Genomic DNA, 16,752 nt, shown 5'->3' with positions numbered 1-16,752 from the left:
TCCGGCCCCGCCCCTCGCTGGGCCCCGTCCGGGCTGCAGGCCCCGTCCCGGCTGCAGGCCCCGTCCCGGCTGCAGGCCCCGTCCCTCGCTGGGCCCCGTCCCGGCTGCAGGCCCCGTCCCGGCTGCAGGCCCCGTCCCGGCTGCAGGCCCCGTCCCTCGCTGGGCCCCGTCCCGGCTGCAGGCCCCGTCCCGGCTGCAGGCCCCGTCCCGGCTGCAGGCCCCGCCCCTCGCTGGGCCCCGTCCCGGCTGCAGGCCCCGTCCGGGCTGCAGGCCCCGTCCCGGCTGCAGGCCCCGTCCCGGCTGCAGGCCCCTGCGAACGCACCGTGCAGTCTCGGCTCTGCGGCAGCCGGTCCTGGCACTGTCCCCTCCCCTCGTGCATACGGGACAATCAGAGTCGAGTAGGTAGAACTGACCCAGGGAAACAAGAATCAGGGCTCCTGTTACCAATTCAAAACGGCCCCGGCTCCTGCCGTAGTTACAGGCGTTAGTGTCAGGACAGGGCCCACCCATATCGTCTTCTTCAATGTTTATTCACTAAGGTGCAAGCAAAGGGCCACACCAACGTTTGAATAAATGTCTCAAATTCTATCTTTCCCAGGGAACAAACACTCAGTATAGTGTAAGGACAATCCCACTAAGCAGCTTGGCAGAAAGTCCAGCCCGACCCTTTTTCCTTGGGGGAGGGAACTTCTGAAATACGCAACCTTCCCACCAGGGTGAACAGCATCCCCATTACCTAAGGAAATAAGACCTTCGCTGGTAAGTGCTGTATGGAAATCAAAAAGTGGTAAGACACATGTTCTAATTTTACCTTTTTACAAACAAAAAAAAATAATCACAACTATAACGAAACCCATATACCTTTTCCTCATCAGGCACTCTCTTTGGTCAGTTCTTTCCTTAAAATGGAGATTAAAAGTTGCCCCTCCTCCCCCATCCACCACAGCTTCAGGAAGATACCTTCTGTTGGCATAGAAAGTTCCCTCAGTTCTATGATGCACGTGTTCCCATAGGTTTACATTTCTCAGACTGAAATGCATCTCACAATTGCTGTGTACACTTGACACAGTGATTTTCCAAAATGCTGTTATTAAGTAAATTTTCTAGAACCCAGGAAACTTATTTCCCTTGTGATCATAAAAATCTCTCTCCTCAGAAGGTAAGAGGTTTGTTTGTTTGTTTTTCCAGTGAAAAGGCCCGCGGCCTCGTTTCTTCTAGCAGATGACGAAGCACCAGGAATGCCCCGGCGCTGGTGAGCCTGGGCCTCTGAGACGGGCCTCGCTGCAGGAAACAGGCTGCGTTCCAGTCCCAGCTCCTCCAGCAGCTGGCTCTGCTTCGCCCCGCAGAGCCCCAGCCAACCTGCCCGGGGCCAGGCACAGCAGCAGCACTGATTCCTGGGGCCCTCGGGAATGTGAAGTCACATGCAGTCAGCCGCGGCATCCGGCCAGCCTGGCAGGATGTCGTACCTACGAGTGATGGATTTGTGTCATGAAACGATGTTTGCTGCTCTTTTAACCGAAACATGAGTGACTGGAGCAGCTAAGTACGCATAACTAGGAGTTAACCTCTTAAGTTTTAGCGTAAGTTTAGAAAAAAGGCAAATATAGTTTTTTAAAAACTATATTCTTGAGGTTAGAGGGGATGAAAATGGGAGAAGAATAAGAACGGGGTGGAGACTAGAAGGGGAGAGAAAGAAGAGAAGCTGGGGTATGTTCGCGGATGCCTGGCCTAGGAGTCAATACTGACCCAGAAAGTGTACTAATTAGGATAGAGGCTAAATTACTGTAACAAAGAGACTGAAACTTCAGTGGGTCCAGCGTGAGAAACAGCTGTACTCTTTCAAATACAGTTTAGAAGGTTAGTTACGTGCAGGGCGGGTGTGGGAGGGTGGCTTTATGTCACCAGGTTGCCCAGCGAGCCCGGTTTCCTGTGTCTCGGTCTGCCACCCCCTGGAAGGCTGTTTTTCTCTGAATTTGCCATCTGGCCGGCCAGCACCCCGTCTGTCCTGCAGGCGTGGGAAAGGGGATAGAGAAGGACAGGGACCCATCAGCTTCCTGTGTTAAGGCCAGGGATAGACAAGGCCAGGGAGGTGCAGGCTTTACGTCTGCTCACCTCCCGCTAGCCCCAGGGCCACACCAAGCTGCGCGGGAGGTGAGAGTGACAGCTCAGTTTATCCAAAGGCCAAGGAACAGAGTGCCCGCCGGGGAAAGACCGCGTGGCCGAGCGTGAGCAACTCGTTCCAGCTCTCATCGTCGCCACTTTACACAGGCCTTGGAATGCATTATGAGCTCAGAATAACACAACTAGCAGGTGGTTCACGGGCTCTTTTCCGCCCCACTGAATGACCTCTCCATCCCATTACTGTCACGCCACGTAGGATGTATGTGCAAAGCTTTCAACCGAAGACAGAGCTGGGGGTTCATTCTGTGAATTGCTTTTTGCTAATGAGAAAATTGCACGCCTGATTCAATTAAGTAACTATTTGTTAGGCATTTAATGTCTGTTCTTGTCTATTAAGAGCTTCCATTCTTATGTTCGTGGTAGGGGGTGCTCCTGATGGTAATGTAATCAACCCCTGGGGTAAAATTCTCCCATCCTCAGCCTGTTTTGCACCTGTGGTTTGCCTTTTGCCAGGGGCAGGTATTCAGAACGACTGGGGCGGACTGTTGGGGAGAATTACAGGACTCCCTCCCCCTGTGCAGGGGAGGAGCCCTCCGTTCCACCCCTGCAAAGCTCCTCTAAAAGCCATCCCCGCCCCACGGAGCAGGCTGAGTGACTGGGAGCCAGCATGGCCGGCACGTCCAAGTTTATTGACTACATTGATGAGGCTTTGGAAAAATCCAAAGACACTGCACTTTCTCGCTTGTTTTTCACCTACCAGGGGATTCCTTACCCCGTGACCATGTGCGCCTCAGAAACCTTCCAAGCCTTGGGCACCTTTGAAGCCAGAAGCGATGACATCGTGCTGGCATCTTATCCGAAGTGCGGTAAAGAGCTCCTGCTCTGCAGGCCACTTCTTCAGGGCGTGGGGCGGGCGGGTGCGGCAAGGCCGGAGGGAGGCGACTGGCCTCCGGGGGGCCAGCCAGAAATCGGAGGCTGGTGCGGGAGGCAGAGAGGCCGGAGGGGCTGGCAAAGGGCCACGAACGAATGCGGGAGGCCGGTTGCCACGGAGCACTGAGGGCAATAGAGAAGTTTTCATCTTGTTTTGTTTTGTTTTTGTTTTTTTAAATATATCTTTATTGATGTCAGAGAGAGGAAAGGAGAGGGAGAGCGAAATAGAAACATCAACGATGAGAGTCATTGATCAGTTGCCCCCTGCACGCCCCCGACTGGGGATGGAGCCCGCAACCCGGGCCTGTGCCCTGACCGGGAATCGAACCCCAATCGCCTGGATCCTAGGTGGACGCTCAACCGCTGAGTTTTGATGGAAGAAAAAGCATAGCCATGCCCATAATTTAGATAATGATTTCCATGAAATAGGTTCTTTCTTTTTCACGACCAAACATCAACCCTCCGGTTTCTGAAAGGAGTTTTACAGTGGTCGTTTATCAGTGGAAGAAAAACATTACGAATCTCAACCACCCTATTTTACACAAACAACTTTTGTTTTTTTAACTGTTATTTTATCTCTGTTTATTATAGCCAACCCCACTCATTTAATATTTTTCTTTCTCTTAACTGATGCTGGGTTTTTATAAAATCAAAGTTATATACTCCTATTGAAAATATTCATTACTGTAAGGTATATAATATATGATATATAATAAGCAATCATTGCCACAGCATAAAATTTTTCTATAAGGAATATATTCTAGATTCAAAAAGAACTGTCTCATCACAGGAGAAATCTGAGAAGTAAGTTAAATTTTATATTAATGTAAATAAATACTGTTTTCCACAGCCCAGGTTATTTTAAGCACAGAAGAACCAACTGTACATACATCAGGGAATGGTGGTAGATTTTAATTTTTATGATGTATATACTAAAGTAACATGCTTTTACTATATCAAGACTCTTTAATGAGTTTGATTGTCTGATTTTTCTCATAGGTTCAAACTGGATTCTTCACATCATTAGTGAGTTAATATTTGCTGATTCTAAAAAAAAGTATGAATGTCCAGAATTCCCAATTCTTGAATGTGGGGACCCAGAAAAATATCAGGTTAGTAGTAAACAGCCTTTAAACTTATAGAATACTATCAAATGAGGATTTCTTCTGTTTTGGGGATCTTTTAGTGTTGAGTTCAGAAAGTACAATACTAATAATTATTGCAACATATTGTGTGCTTACCATATCCTCAGCACTTTTCAGGGATTATCTCATTTTATTACAGACTAACCTTTTCACCATTTTACAAAGGATAAAACTGTTAGAGACTTGCCCAAAGTCAAGGAGGTAATAAATGGCAGGGCTAAGATTTGAACCTGTTTTCAGATTTGAGTTGTTAAAAAAAAAAAAAAAGAGGGAAAGCTTTAGTAAAAAGGAAGACTTCTAAAAGCATCTAAATTAACATGAAAATGTCCTATAAGGTGAGTGAGACATATGATTGTAGCTCCAGGGTTTCTGGAAAATGTTTTAACTCAGTGTGGTATTTGGGTTTTGAATATGTGTAATTTATCAGAAATGTTTATATTTTTTCTCCAGGTAATTTTAAAGACATGATTTTGTATTTTTGTAATTTCACCATACCTAAAAACAAAGATACTTTTCCATGCAATATGCCTTTTGTTTTAAAATAGAAGTGAGAGGATGAACTCCACATACAAGTTATTCGCTTCACAGAAAAGTTTTCTAAAATACACATATTTCCTTAAACAAGATGTAGCTATACCCAGTCTTTACTCTGTTTACAGTTGGGTAGATCACGCATTTTCACGAACATATTATAGTTTATCTAGTTTTGTTACAATTAACTTCCATTTTCCCCTTGGATATTTTTCTAATCCTTTCAGGAACTTCAGCATTTCTCATACGTCTTTATGTGATTTTTGGTCGTGCAGTTTGGTGGAAAAAGGACTCTATAGCTTAATCTGAAAATTACCACCTGTGTGATTTTTCACAATGAGCTTAAAACGTCAAAGCTGTTGTTAATCTCTAAAATGGGGGTTACAATATCCACCTGAGAGGATTACTGTGCATGAATGTAAAAGTACATCCAAATCTAAAAAGTGCAATTTATGTGTATCAAGTGTCATGACTCCTAATCACTACTTAAACCCATATGATTGATTTAAATTGTTTATTTTAAAACTTTTTTTTTTTTGCCCCATTGCTTGAGTTGGAATCTCACTAAGTTTTTACAAAACAATTGGCTACAAACATCTAAATATTATGTTATCACTTGAAATGATGTGACTGGCCAAGCAGTGAGTAACCTCCACAAGCATAGAAATGAATACGTGATGCCTTAGCCCCCCCAGCCCCCCTGCCCATAACACACACTAAGGGCCTGATTTTAAGATGAGACCCTTAACCCTGGCAGATTAAACAGGTTAACGTTCATTTTTAAATTATCAGTAGATCACTTTGCAAAGGATATGATTGTCTAACCACTATGCTGTACACCCAAAAATAAAACAAAATAATACTGAATGTAAACTGTAATTGAAAAATATAAGTAAAATTATTGGCAGAAGTAGATTTTAAAAAAAGAAAGTAAAAAGAATCACCGAGTCCCTACGCTGAAGAATTTCTCTCATAAACTACTTCTTGGATATCTGATTGGCTGTGTGCTTTCCGGTTCTGTTGGGCTATTGGACTGAATGGAGTTTTACTGGTAAAACAAAGTAGATCTAGATGTTAAAAATGGGTTTGAAGGAGCTATGGGAAGACTTGAATATTTTGTAAAAGACCTTGCATGTAGAAGAGATACAAATTAAGTGAAAGAGTGGATTGCAGATTATGAGCATTCTTGAACAAAGTACTCAGTACGATTGTGGGAAAAGGTAAATTTTTCAAAACATGGCCCAAAAAATGATAAGCAGTATCCAACAAGGGGGTTCAAAAGGAAGATTTTCACTATTTATTCATTTATGATTCTCCCCTCTCATCCTCACAAAGGAAAGAGAAATTTAAAGAATACTGGAGGCCCTAGGGAGAGGAGGACGCAGCAATAGTAATGTGTAAAACTACCACTCAGGCACTAAACCTAGGAGTGATTCACACACACGCGCGCACGCACACACACACGCACGCACGCACACATGCACACACACGCGCGCACGCACAGCCACACACACGCACACACACATTCACCTTGTCCTATATGTTTTTAAGAGAATGAAGCAGTTTCCATCGCCAAGGATTCTGGCAACTCACCTCCATTATGACAGGTTGCCCGGGTCCATCTTCAGGAACAAGGCCAAGGTGAGTGCCCTTTCCCGCTGGAATTTCAGGTGGAGTGTTTAATGTATAGCTCTTGGCCTTCTGAGCTACGGGAGGACTTTGCTGCTCATCACAGAATTTTAATAAGTGAAGTGTGAGATTTGGGCATTTCTTTTATTGTTTCTTTCTTCAGATATATCTGTTGCAGTTGCCTTCAAATCAAAGGAATTTTCAGCTAGGATGTAAACCTTATACATATTTTAGAACCCATTTTATAGTGAAGAGAATTCAGAACCCAACTAGGATAGTGTTTAACAAAGGATACAACCTAGAAAAATGAGCAGAAATTGCCCCTTTGGTTCTGGCTGGTGAGCACTGTTTACCTGAAGTCTGAAACTATTTTATTTCTGAATTTGACCTGTGATAGCAAACTTCTTGTGCATAAATAACTATAGGTGCTTTGGCTACTCTTAGTTGTTTAAAAATCTTGTTTCATTAAACAGTATTGATCTGTTCTCATAATTATTAGTTTTTACCTAATCCGTTTTGGTTTCGCCTGTCTCTCCCCAATTCCCTATTTCTGGGTGCCTCGTTTCTCTGTCTCACGAGCAAGATGAGAATTAATTAAAATAAGGATTCGAATTCTTGAATGCCACAACAAGGGTGAGGGGACAGGGCAAGCGTAGCAAAGAAAGGGGAAAGCAGCAGGCGGGAGACTGCGATGGTAGCAGGAAGGAGGGGAAATAAGAGGGAAAAAATCACTAGGGAGGCGGAGGCTTACAACCAGTGCCTTGTGGCCAGGGTGCAGGGTCCTAGGCGCTTAGGATTGGAAAATACCTTAAAGGGTGTCGACTCCAATCCCCGAGAGGTGTTTGGGTTCCACTAAGTGGCTGGCTGGCCTATGGCTGAGCCCCTCTCTCGCTTACGCCAACTTTGGACAGCTCGGTTAAACAGTCTTGCTATTGAGAATCTCCCAATGTCACTGAAATATCACTTTAACATATAATCTCTCCAGTTTAATGTAGTTAAATATCATCACAAACCTAGCTGACTTTTCCCCCCTTAATTATTCCATAAGAAACATAGCTAAAGTAGTTTATAAAACATTTGGATTTGGAGTGAAACAGTTTCACTGTCACAAAAACACAACAAGAAAAGAAATAGCCAAGGGAAGTGGTTCCTCACTGTCCAAATTTACAGCTTTGTAAAATTATAAACTGCTACAAGCCAGGGCGACTAATGAGTATTACTCAAAGCCCCAAATATAACACCCTCGAGTGACAAAAATCTGCTCCATTTGGATTGGGGGCAGGAGTGAGTCTTAGATCTAAGTGAAGGACATAGACCCCAGCTTACTGCTCTCTGTTCAGTTGGATCCTGTGTGTGTCAGACAGACAAGGTGTTTTGAGATCCTGACTGCCTCTCAGTTTCATGTCATCTATATCTTTACCTAAATCACTCATTAAAACGATGATGGCCTAGTCAGGACAGTGGAAATGCCATCAAAAGCCCCCAGGCATGTTTACCTTAATGATTCCCCTCTTTCCACGTGAATTCTATACGCCTAATTGCTTCTGCTTTCAGCTTACACTCTTCCATTTTGTAGGAGAAATAATTAGCAACAAATCTACTAAGTGGGAAACCGTGCAAGAAAAACTTGGTGTTAGTCCACAGCGACCTGTTCTTAGAGGATCATGTTGCCCCCTGCTGGTGACTTCTTCTTGTAGGTGGCCCTGGACCATCTAGTTAGTCAACTAGACGTTCTAGAAAACGTCTTCCTAGTGGAAGTCGGGGTCACAAGTCTGTACTTTGCAAACCCGTGCCTGCCTCCTTTCTGAGCCCGGAATGACCCTGCCCATTTCCAGCCTTCTGAAGCGCTCTGTGTTAGCTCGGGCTCCTCAGTGGCCGTCCACAGGGCTCAACAGTCTTCTTGGAGTGGAGTCCGTCCGGCAGGAGGCCTAACAAAATTCACGTGGAGCAACCAAATGGTTCCTGTAATCTTGTGGTTCTCTGGGCTTCAGTTTGCTCTTTACAATGTTTATTTCACACTTTTCATTGAAAAGAATAAGTTCATTCCTCATCAGAGAAGGTAGGGGTCCCGCGGGAGGGCAGAGGTTCCGCTGCATCTGCATCCCCCATCGCACCTCGGGCCCCAGAGAGCGGGCCTGCCATTCTGGGATCTTCTGACACCAAACTTTTAACATTTTTTAAATCACCCTTAATGTTATTTTGCAATTTTTACTTTGTTTAGGGGTTTAACTTCTCAGATCATGCGCTTGTGAGCTTGCCTGTTACTGCTTTTTGTGTCTTCTGCATGTGCCTCTACTGTCTAAACTCACCAGCAAACGCCCTCTCTTACATCAGTGTGCTTTCTCTTCCTTTCTCTCCTCTCCCCACGCTTCCCCATCTGCCACCTCCTAGTCCTCAATTTCTTACTGTCATTCTTTACATGTTAACAAAATTGTGTAGTATACGAGGGGACACATGCTACTGCTCACCCTTTCACTTTTCCAAACTTCAAAACGTAGACCTAAATCAGTTAACTGCGTTTTATCTCCCTAGATATTGGTGATATTTCGAAATCCTAAAGATACTGCGGTATCTTTTTTCCATTTCCACAATGATGTCCCCGATATTCCAAGCTATGGCTCATGGGATGAATTCTTCAGACAGTTCATGAATGGTCAAGGTATGGCTGTTGGTAAAAGAATTATTCTTACTTTGACGCATGACCACAACATATAAAACATGTAGAAACTGCTTGGCTGAAAGCAAGGGCTTTGTGCTAATTATCATAATTATAATAATTATGAGAATATTACTATTATTAATGATATAATAGCTTAAATTTATTGAGTTGGTACTATTAACTAGGCATTCGACAGGTGTTAATTTATTTAAGCCTCACAACAACCCCATTTTACAAATGAGGAAACTAAAGCACAGAGAGGTTCAGGGAGCTGTGCGAAGTCCCCCAGTTATTAAGCACACAGCTGACCAGTGTCTAGCTCTGCACTGTCCAGTGTAGCAGCCACTAGCTACATGTGGCAACTGAGCACTTGAAAGGCGACTAGAACAACTGAGAAGTTAAAATTTTTGTTATTCTATTTTAATGAATTTAAATTTAGATTTTTAAAACAGCACTTGATTAGTTTTTTGGAAACTTTTTAAAGTAAGTTTGGTACAAGTTGAGTGTGTGAATCTACTTTTCCAGCTGTAAGTTTTATGAAGTCAAGTGATTCTGATAAAAAGCTGTAAGTTTTATGAAGTCAAGTGATTCTGATAAAAACTTAGCACTCTGGTTTTTAAGATTTAAAATACAGAAATAATGTGTAATGTTTCATTAATAATTTTTATGTCGATTACATGCTGAAGTAATAATATTTTATGGTACACTGGGTTAAATAAATATTGAAATTAATTCCACCTGTTTATTTTTGCTTTCTTAATGTGGCTACTAGAAAATTTTAAATTACAGATGTGGCTGACATTAAATTTCTGTTGGACAATACTGGTCTAGATAATATGTCTCATCATTTCTTTCTGGCATTATCTCTGTCCGTTTTTGTGTATCAGTCACTATTTCTGAATTATTTTATTCACCTAAATATTCATAAGTGTCTGGTAGTTTTTATCAAACCATTTTACAACTTGCTTAGTTGTGTTATTATTTATGAAGATAAAATGACCAAAAATCTGGCAATAGGACTGTCTTATGCCAATTCTTCTGGAGCAGGGATTTGTAATAACTTATAAACATCTTGTTTAAGCTCATTCGTAAACAGTTTATACTTTAGAACATAAATTAACCATCTATCATTTTAACCTCAGTTATTTCAAATTCCTTAAGGAGTTTTTTTTTCTTGTTTTTTTAGTTTCTTGGGGGAGCTATTTTGATTTTGCAATTAATTGGAACAAACATCTTGATGATGAAAATGTTAAGTTCCTATTATATGAAGACCTGAAAGAGGTGAGGTTATGATTCTTGATACTTTATAGCAAGATTTATCATAAACTACAACTCAGAACACTCGTAATGTCTGGTTGTGTGAACACATATTGTATTCAATTAAAAAGAAGAATATCCCAGATATGGGGTATAGTGCTGGGGGAAAAACAAACAACGCGTAAGTGCTTCGGCTGATTATCCAACATAAAGTCATGCTTAGCAATTTATACTAACAGTTGCTGCTTTATTTTCCTTGTATGAGAGACGGTCCAAACTAGGGATGTGAAAAGCAGTAGGTAGGTCTTACCTGCGATTTAATTGAACATGCATTGGGCTGCGAATTGATTTTTCCATGTAATTTTTAATTGCTTATTCACAAACATTGAGTGAGCGATTGTTCAGCATTGTTCTAGGCCCTTGCGATACATCAGTGAGCAGACCAGACAAAGTGCACTGCCCTGGAGAAGTTCACATTCTAACTGGAGGAAGCCAGAATGACAAATCATAAACACAATACAAATTTAAAAATACACAACGTGAGAAAAAAGAAATGGCATAGCTGATTAAGAAAAACTAGCAATGCCTGGGGGTGGGGGGTGGGACGCTGGGTAAATCCCAGTATAAAATAGGATGGTCAGGGCAAACCTCACAGAGAGGATGTGATTTAAACAAAGATCTGAAGGAAGTGGAAGAGCGAGCCACGGGGGCAAGAGCTTTCCAGGCAGAGAGAACTGACCGAAGCAAAGGGCCCTGAGGTCGGAGTTCCTGTGTGATTAAGAGACAGGGAGGAGGCAGATGTGGCTGGGGCAGCAGAGGTGACCAAGGGGAGACTAACCAGTGCGAACACCACCCACGAGGCCACTGTGAGTGAAACGGAAAGCCACTGCAGGACTCGAGCAGACAAGTGATAGGAGTTGGCATCTTTTTAGAAGGATCATTCTGGCTGGTGTGTGAGCACAGGCTGGAGAGGAGCAAAGATAGTGCAGGAAAAGCTTGTGAGGGGGCTGCTGCAGGAAGGAGCCCCGCCAAGGGGCGATGGGGGCTCAGGCCAGAAAAAGCAGTGGAAGTGATGAGAAACGGCTGACTTCTGGGTTTACATTGAAAGAAGAACCTGTAGGATCTGCTGCTGGATTGGATGGGGGTCAGAGGAGTGAGAGAAAAAAAAGAGGCAAAATAGACTCCAATATTCCTGCCTAACCGCCTGGGAGGGCTGAGCGGCCGTCATCTGAGTAGGAGATGGCAGGTGAAGCAGGGTTATCGGGGTGACCTGGTGTTTGGTTTTGGACACGCCATGTCTGAGATGTGTGTCAGTCACCCAGCTGGAGAGGTCAGGCAGGCAGCTGGGTATAAAACTCTTGAATGGAGAGCGAGCTCTGCCCCATAGATACAAACGTGTGAATCAGTGGCACACAGATGGCATTTAAAGCCATGAGATCACACGCCTACGTACGTATGTATGTGGACAGGGAAGAGAAGCCGACCAAGAGCTGTGCCCCCGAGCCCTCCGATATACAGAGGTGGAGGAAAAGGGGAGGAATCGGCAGAGGCGACTAAGGAGGGGTGACCGACGAGCTAGGAGCGAAGCCGGAGTCCTGGACCCCAGGGAAGGGCGCACGGGCCTGAGAAGGGCGCCTGCCCACTGCTCTCCAGCTGGGTTGGCTTTTGAACACAAGTCTCTCCTGTCTTATCCAAGGAAAGTATAACCTGTCTCTTCTGTTTATAGGGTCATGTCTGTAACACGAGAGAACAGCAGTATTTAGTCTTTCCTCCTCTAGTCTAGGATGTTTCTGAAACATCGTTGCCCCAGGTGTTAATACTCCTTCCTGGGGGCTGAAGAAAGTCGCTTATTCCGGTGGGTTTGAGAGCCGCGGGGTTAGCCGGCCTGCTCCTCGGGGGGTCGCGGGGCGCAGTGGCATGTTGAAGGCTGAGAGGCCCTGTCGGGAAGGAGGCTTACCTTTGTTTAACCCAGAGGGTTCCGAGCTTATTTGACCTCAACCCTTCACCTTCCTTTCCTTTTGTTCTTTTTCATGAAACATCGGTAACCATCCTGAGGGATAGGAGTGTTTTGTAGAATACAGTTGAAGGAACTGTTCTAGAAACTTCGTGAACCTCCACTGGTCAGGGATACTGTTGGAGGGGCAGGGTGGGGTTCATGACTTACAAGGGAATTTGGACTGGGTAGATTTAAAGTTCCCTTCTAGTTTTTATGATTCTAAACATTAGACTTTCTTCATGGAATTACACATTAGCAAAAAACAAGATTCAGGAGAAAAGAATTCAAACGAGCGTGCACAAATACAACAATTTCCTCAGCTAGTTTAGACTGGCGCTTCTTTAAAAAAAATGACTATCATCTTAGATAAAATTCTAACCTTATTAATTAATGCTTACTGTCATTATTTATATATAGTTTAACAAGAATTATAAATTAAAACTATGAAGTAAAACCGATATAGAATATCTTCTAAAGATATCTCAACTATTTACACACAGGTATCAAGTTAAATCTAAGTAGAGAGATAAACAGATGAAATAAATACGTGGGCTTCGTCAATCCCTTCTGTCTAAGAAGCCTGTCTTTGCTCACAGCACAATTCCCATAGAAAGAAGGTCATCCTTTAAAATTTTTTTTCAGAATCTGGCCTCTGGAATAAAAGAAATCGCAGAGTTCCTTGGAGTCTCTCTCGCTGGGGAGCAGGTTCAAAGTGTCTGTGCTCAGAGTACCTTCCAGGCAATGAGAGCCAAGGCCCAGGAAACGCACGGGGCCGTGGGCCCGTTCCTGTTCCGCAAGGGTAAGGCTGCCCTGGGGTCTAGGGCGCCCATCAGCTAGACGACCGTAGAACTTTACCTCTGGTAAGACGGGTTCTTCTTTTTCTCCCAGTCAACAAGGAGTCTGGACACAGTTCAGAGCTGGAACTGGCAGCTCCACAGTATCTTCTGGAATACTAAGTTCCTTCTACCTTTCTGCCTGTCACCTTGTGATGACAAGGGAGCAGCTAGAGCCCCACTACATTAAAATTAAAGGGTTATTTTATTAAAATAAAAAGGGAAAGGCAGGAGACAGAGTCTTGTGTATTAGCTGAGTGAGACCCCTTTCAAGAGCTTTACTGGAGACCTCACTCTGATTTCTTAGACCTGTTGGCCACCTCTCACTGCACTGTTGGCTGGGAAATGTGATTTTTTAAAAAGGTGGTCGCATTATCACCCAATTAAAATTAGGGTTTGGTAATAAGGGAGAAAATGAGTATTGGATAAGGCAACTTGCTGTCTCTGGCACTGGTGGTTTTACTAAATTTCATTATAGAGTTCTAATTCCTTATGGAAATATATGCGAGTATAGCTTGGGGATTGCCAGTTTTATTTTATTGAATATATAATGGAAACATAACGTGATTTAGAGGCAGCACATATAATAACAACAGCTATCAGTTATTAGGCATCTATCATGTGTTCGATCCTTGCTGGGCTTAAATTTCATAGCAAAAAAGATATCAAATCCTTAGTTTTACAAACGTGGGCATGATGCTCAGAGATATTAATTTGTCCATTGTCACACAGCTTATAAATGATGGAGTCAGGATTTGAACTTAGGTCTACTTGACTCTACTACACTTCGTCAAGTGAAGACCTATTTTTAAAATCCACTGCAAGTGGGATGTTGATTGTAAATCTGACTTTGGTTTGTTTGATCCCTGACTTTAGCCCTGATTTTTATGCCTACTCTTGTTAGCTTTCAGGAGGGAGGAAAATGCAACCTTTTTATACATTGTTATTTAAATACCATTTAGAATAGAAAATCCTAAAATAAATAACATAATAACAAGGTTCTTAATAATATTTCTTATAGAAAATTCAGAAAGCACTGAAAATATGTGAAAAGCATTAAAAGTTACCCCATTTTCCCCACCAGGGGCAGGTTTAACCTTTTGGCATATTTCTTCCAGCTTTATTCTGTGATGTTTTATATAGTTGATGACATTTGTAGACAGTTTTGTGTTTTATTTTATTCCCTTCATATATCTAAGCATTTCCTCATGGCTTTACACCCTCTTTATAAGTACAAACTTCAATGACTATGCAACAAGGAACTTATAACTTTAACCCAAATTATCAAAAGATTCTGAAGGAATAAGGAACTTCCTTTACTTTTAAAAGCAAATAAAAATAATATCCTAGTCCCAGGCAAAATAATCACTTTTTACAAAACTTTCAGTATCTGAGGCCTTAACCAAAACCTGCTGTAAAATGTTACCTTTTCTCAAGGAGTATAAGGAAGTTAAAAGTCTTTAGAGAGAAAAAAACTGACTCTCAAAAGGCTAGAATTTTAGGTCCTGAGTGTTGGGAGAGAGGTGGAGATGGGAGATCACTGAAGCCAACGGTCTGCTCAGAGAGAGAAAGAAAGCACGTCACCTACCACACCACAGACGGGAAGCACCAATGGATACTGTTAATTTTACAAGAGGAATTACATTCATTTTCTAAGACTGTCTAATTTTTTTCGTGTGTCCATTTTCACATTTCAGAGTGAAACACTACATTGAAAACTCGTAAAATCAAGAAAAAATATCCTAACAGGGGTCTGGGTCTACTGTTTTTTGTGTGTTGCAGGTGAAGTTGGTGATTGGAAAACTCTTTTCAATGAAACTCAGAGCCAGGAAATGGATGAAAAATTCCAAGAGTGCTTAGCAGGCACTGTCCTGGGAGCAAGGCTGAAGTATGAATCATATTGCCAGGCCTGATCCTGGTCAGTCCATCAGGCCTGGGTATTTTATTTTCCTTAATAACAACTGAATTTAAACACTTAAATAATAAATTGAGCAAGTAACCAAATAATGATAGATAAATAACATTAGAGATAAATAATACAAATTTAACAATAATGATAACATCTGAAGGTTTTCAGTAAAAACTTAAGTTTGTTCACTTTTCGAGGTTTTCCTCTAACATCAGGAAAAAGACAAGGATGTCTTCTCTTTATGCTTTTACTCAGTGTAGTACTGGAAGTTACAGGTCAGTTAGGCAAGAAAAAGAAACCTAAGGCATCCAAATCAGAAAGGAAGAAGTTTGCGGATGACATGATATTATATATAGAAAACCCTAAAGACTCCACCAAAAAAAAACCCCAAAAACTATTAGAAATAATATATGAATTCAATAAAGTTGCAGAGTACAAAATTAGTGTACAAAAATCAGTTGCATTTATATACACTGATAACAAACTATAGGAAAGTTAAATTAAGAAAACAATCCCATTTACAATAAAATAAAAAATAAAATAGGAATAATTTAACAAAGGAAGTGAAAGCCCTCTTCACTGAAAACTGAAGACATTGGTGAAAAAAATTGAAGACTCCCCACACAAATGGAAAGATGTCCCATGTTCATGAATTGAAAGAGTTAATATTGTATCCATACTACACAAAGCACTTCAGATTCAATGCAATCTCTATCAAAATTCCAATGGCATTTTTCAAAGAAATAGAGAAAAATCCTTAAATTCCTATGGAACTATAAAAGATGCCAACTACCTAAAGTCAGCTTACAAAAAGAACAAAGCTGGAGGCTTCACACTTCCTGATTCCAAACTATATTACTCAGCAATTTCCCAAAGTCAGGACAACAGTTATTTTTAATCTCCTAGTTAAAAAATGAAAAATATTTGACATGTGCAAGATTCTTTTGTCTGTATTTGATTAGTTGTAGTACTGCAAAACATTTGATCTAAAGTTACTGTGAGTTTCAAAATTGAAAAATAGATCTATAGCAGTAACTGTAGGTCTAATCAAATTGGAATTCACAGAGTTACATAGTACATAAGGCCATCACTGAAAATTAACAAAGTTATCAAAGATGCTTCTGCTCTATCTATGTATTTATGTTATCTATGTATCCATGCTTCCAACACAAAGTTGCTTCCTTTCCTGCAAACATTCAATCCTTAGGAAACTAATTTCTATATAAACACTTAAGGACATAATGTGATTTTTGGCCATCACAGTGCTTCACATAGGAGGCACTCAATAAAATTTATTGAATAAATTAATGAATGAAGAGATTTTTTTTTCTCAAGAAGTATGTTTTTAGAATATCAGAATACACTTTTGATGTAATTAACAGAAAACCAAACCCAAATTGGTCTACAGTAGAGAGAAAAGGAGAGAGGGCTTTTAGGACTGATCAGTCTAGGATGGGGCCAGCTGCAGGTGAGACTTGATGCAGGGCTCGAACAAGGACATGATTCTTAATCTTCACTTGTCAACCACATTCCCACCTAATGCGTTCCCTTCTTCAAATGAAAACACACACATACCATCTCTTAAATCTTTATGCCCATTGCTCTGTGATGTTCCTTCTTCTGTTTTCGTCACATTCCTACCTCAAGACACTCATGTAAAGACTATCTTATAAAATTAACCACCAGCAGCAGATCTCATCTAAAAGGAAAGGGGAAAGCAATGAAAAGAAGGTCACTAATAC

The 16,752-nt window shown here is 41.9% G+C and overlaps 1 protein-coding gene across 4 annotated transcripts; it reads left to right on the top strand.

Annotated features, from left to right (window-relative positions):
- Nucleotides 1–489: 489 nt before the first annotated feature.
- On the top strand, nucleotides 490–16,320 carry SULT6B1 (sulfotransferase family 6B member 1). 4 transcript variants are annotated; one of them, XM_081157220.1, is made up of 9 exons: nucleotides 490–759; nucleotides 1,189–1,580; nucleotides 2,882–2,987; nucleotides 4,051–4,163; nucleotides 6,279–6,368; nucleotides 8,889–9,015; nucleotides 10,202–10,296; nucleotides 12,911–13,067; nucleotides 14,884–16,320. In XM_081157220.1, the coding sequence occupies exons 3-9, from the start codon at nucleotides 2,903–2,905 to the stop codon at nucleotides 15,012–15,014; spliced, it is 798 nt and encodes a 265-aa protein (XP_081013346.1). In that variant the 5' UTR covers nucleotides 490–759; nucleotides 1,189–1,580; nucleotides 2,882–2,902; the 3' UTR covers nucleotides 15,015–16,320. The 4 variants fall into 4 exon arrangements, with proteins under 4 accessions (XP_081013346.1, XP_081013347.1, XP_081013345.1 ...); XM_081157221.1 differs by having other exon boundaries at nucleotides 588–759; nucleotides 1,189–1,252; XM_081157219.1 differs by having other exon boundaries at nucleotides 622–759; nucleotides 1,189–1,543.
- The last annotated feature ends 432 nt before the right edge of the window (nucleotides 16,321–16,752 follow it).

This window comes from Miniopterus schreibersii (genome assembly GCF_964146895.1).
Source record: "Miniopterus schreibersii genome assembly, chromosome: 13".
NCBI classification, from domain to species: domain Eukaryota; kingdom Metazoa; phylum Chordata; class Mammalia; order Chiroptera; family Miniopteridae; genus Miniopterus; species Miniopterus schreibersii.
The sequence above is the reverse complement of the archived record's forward strand: the minus strand, read 5'-3'. Positions and strand labels throughout refer to the sequence as shown.

Coding starts and splice junctions, on each gene's coding strand:
- SULT6B1 (XM_081157218.1), top strand. CDS start 2,789: ATGGCCGGCACGTCCAAGTTTATTGACTACATTGATGAGGCTTTGGAA. Junction 6,369..8,888: donor TCTTCAGGAACAAGGCCAAG/GTGAGTGCCCTT, acceptor TTATCTCCCTAG/ATATTGGTGATATTTCGAAA. Junction 13,068..14,883: donor CCCGTTCCTGTTCCGCAAGG/GTAAGGCTGCCC, acceptor TGTGTGTTGCAG/GTGAAGTTGGTGATTGGAAA.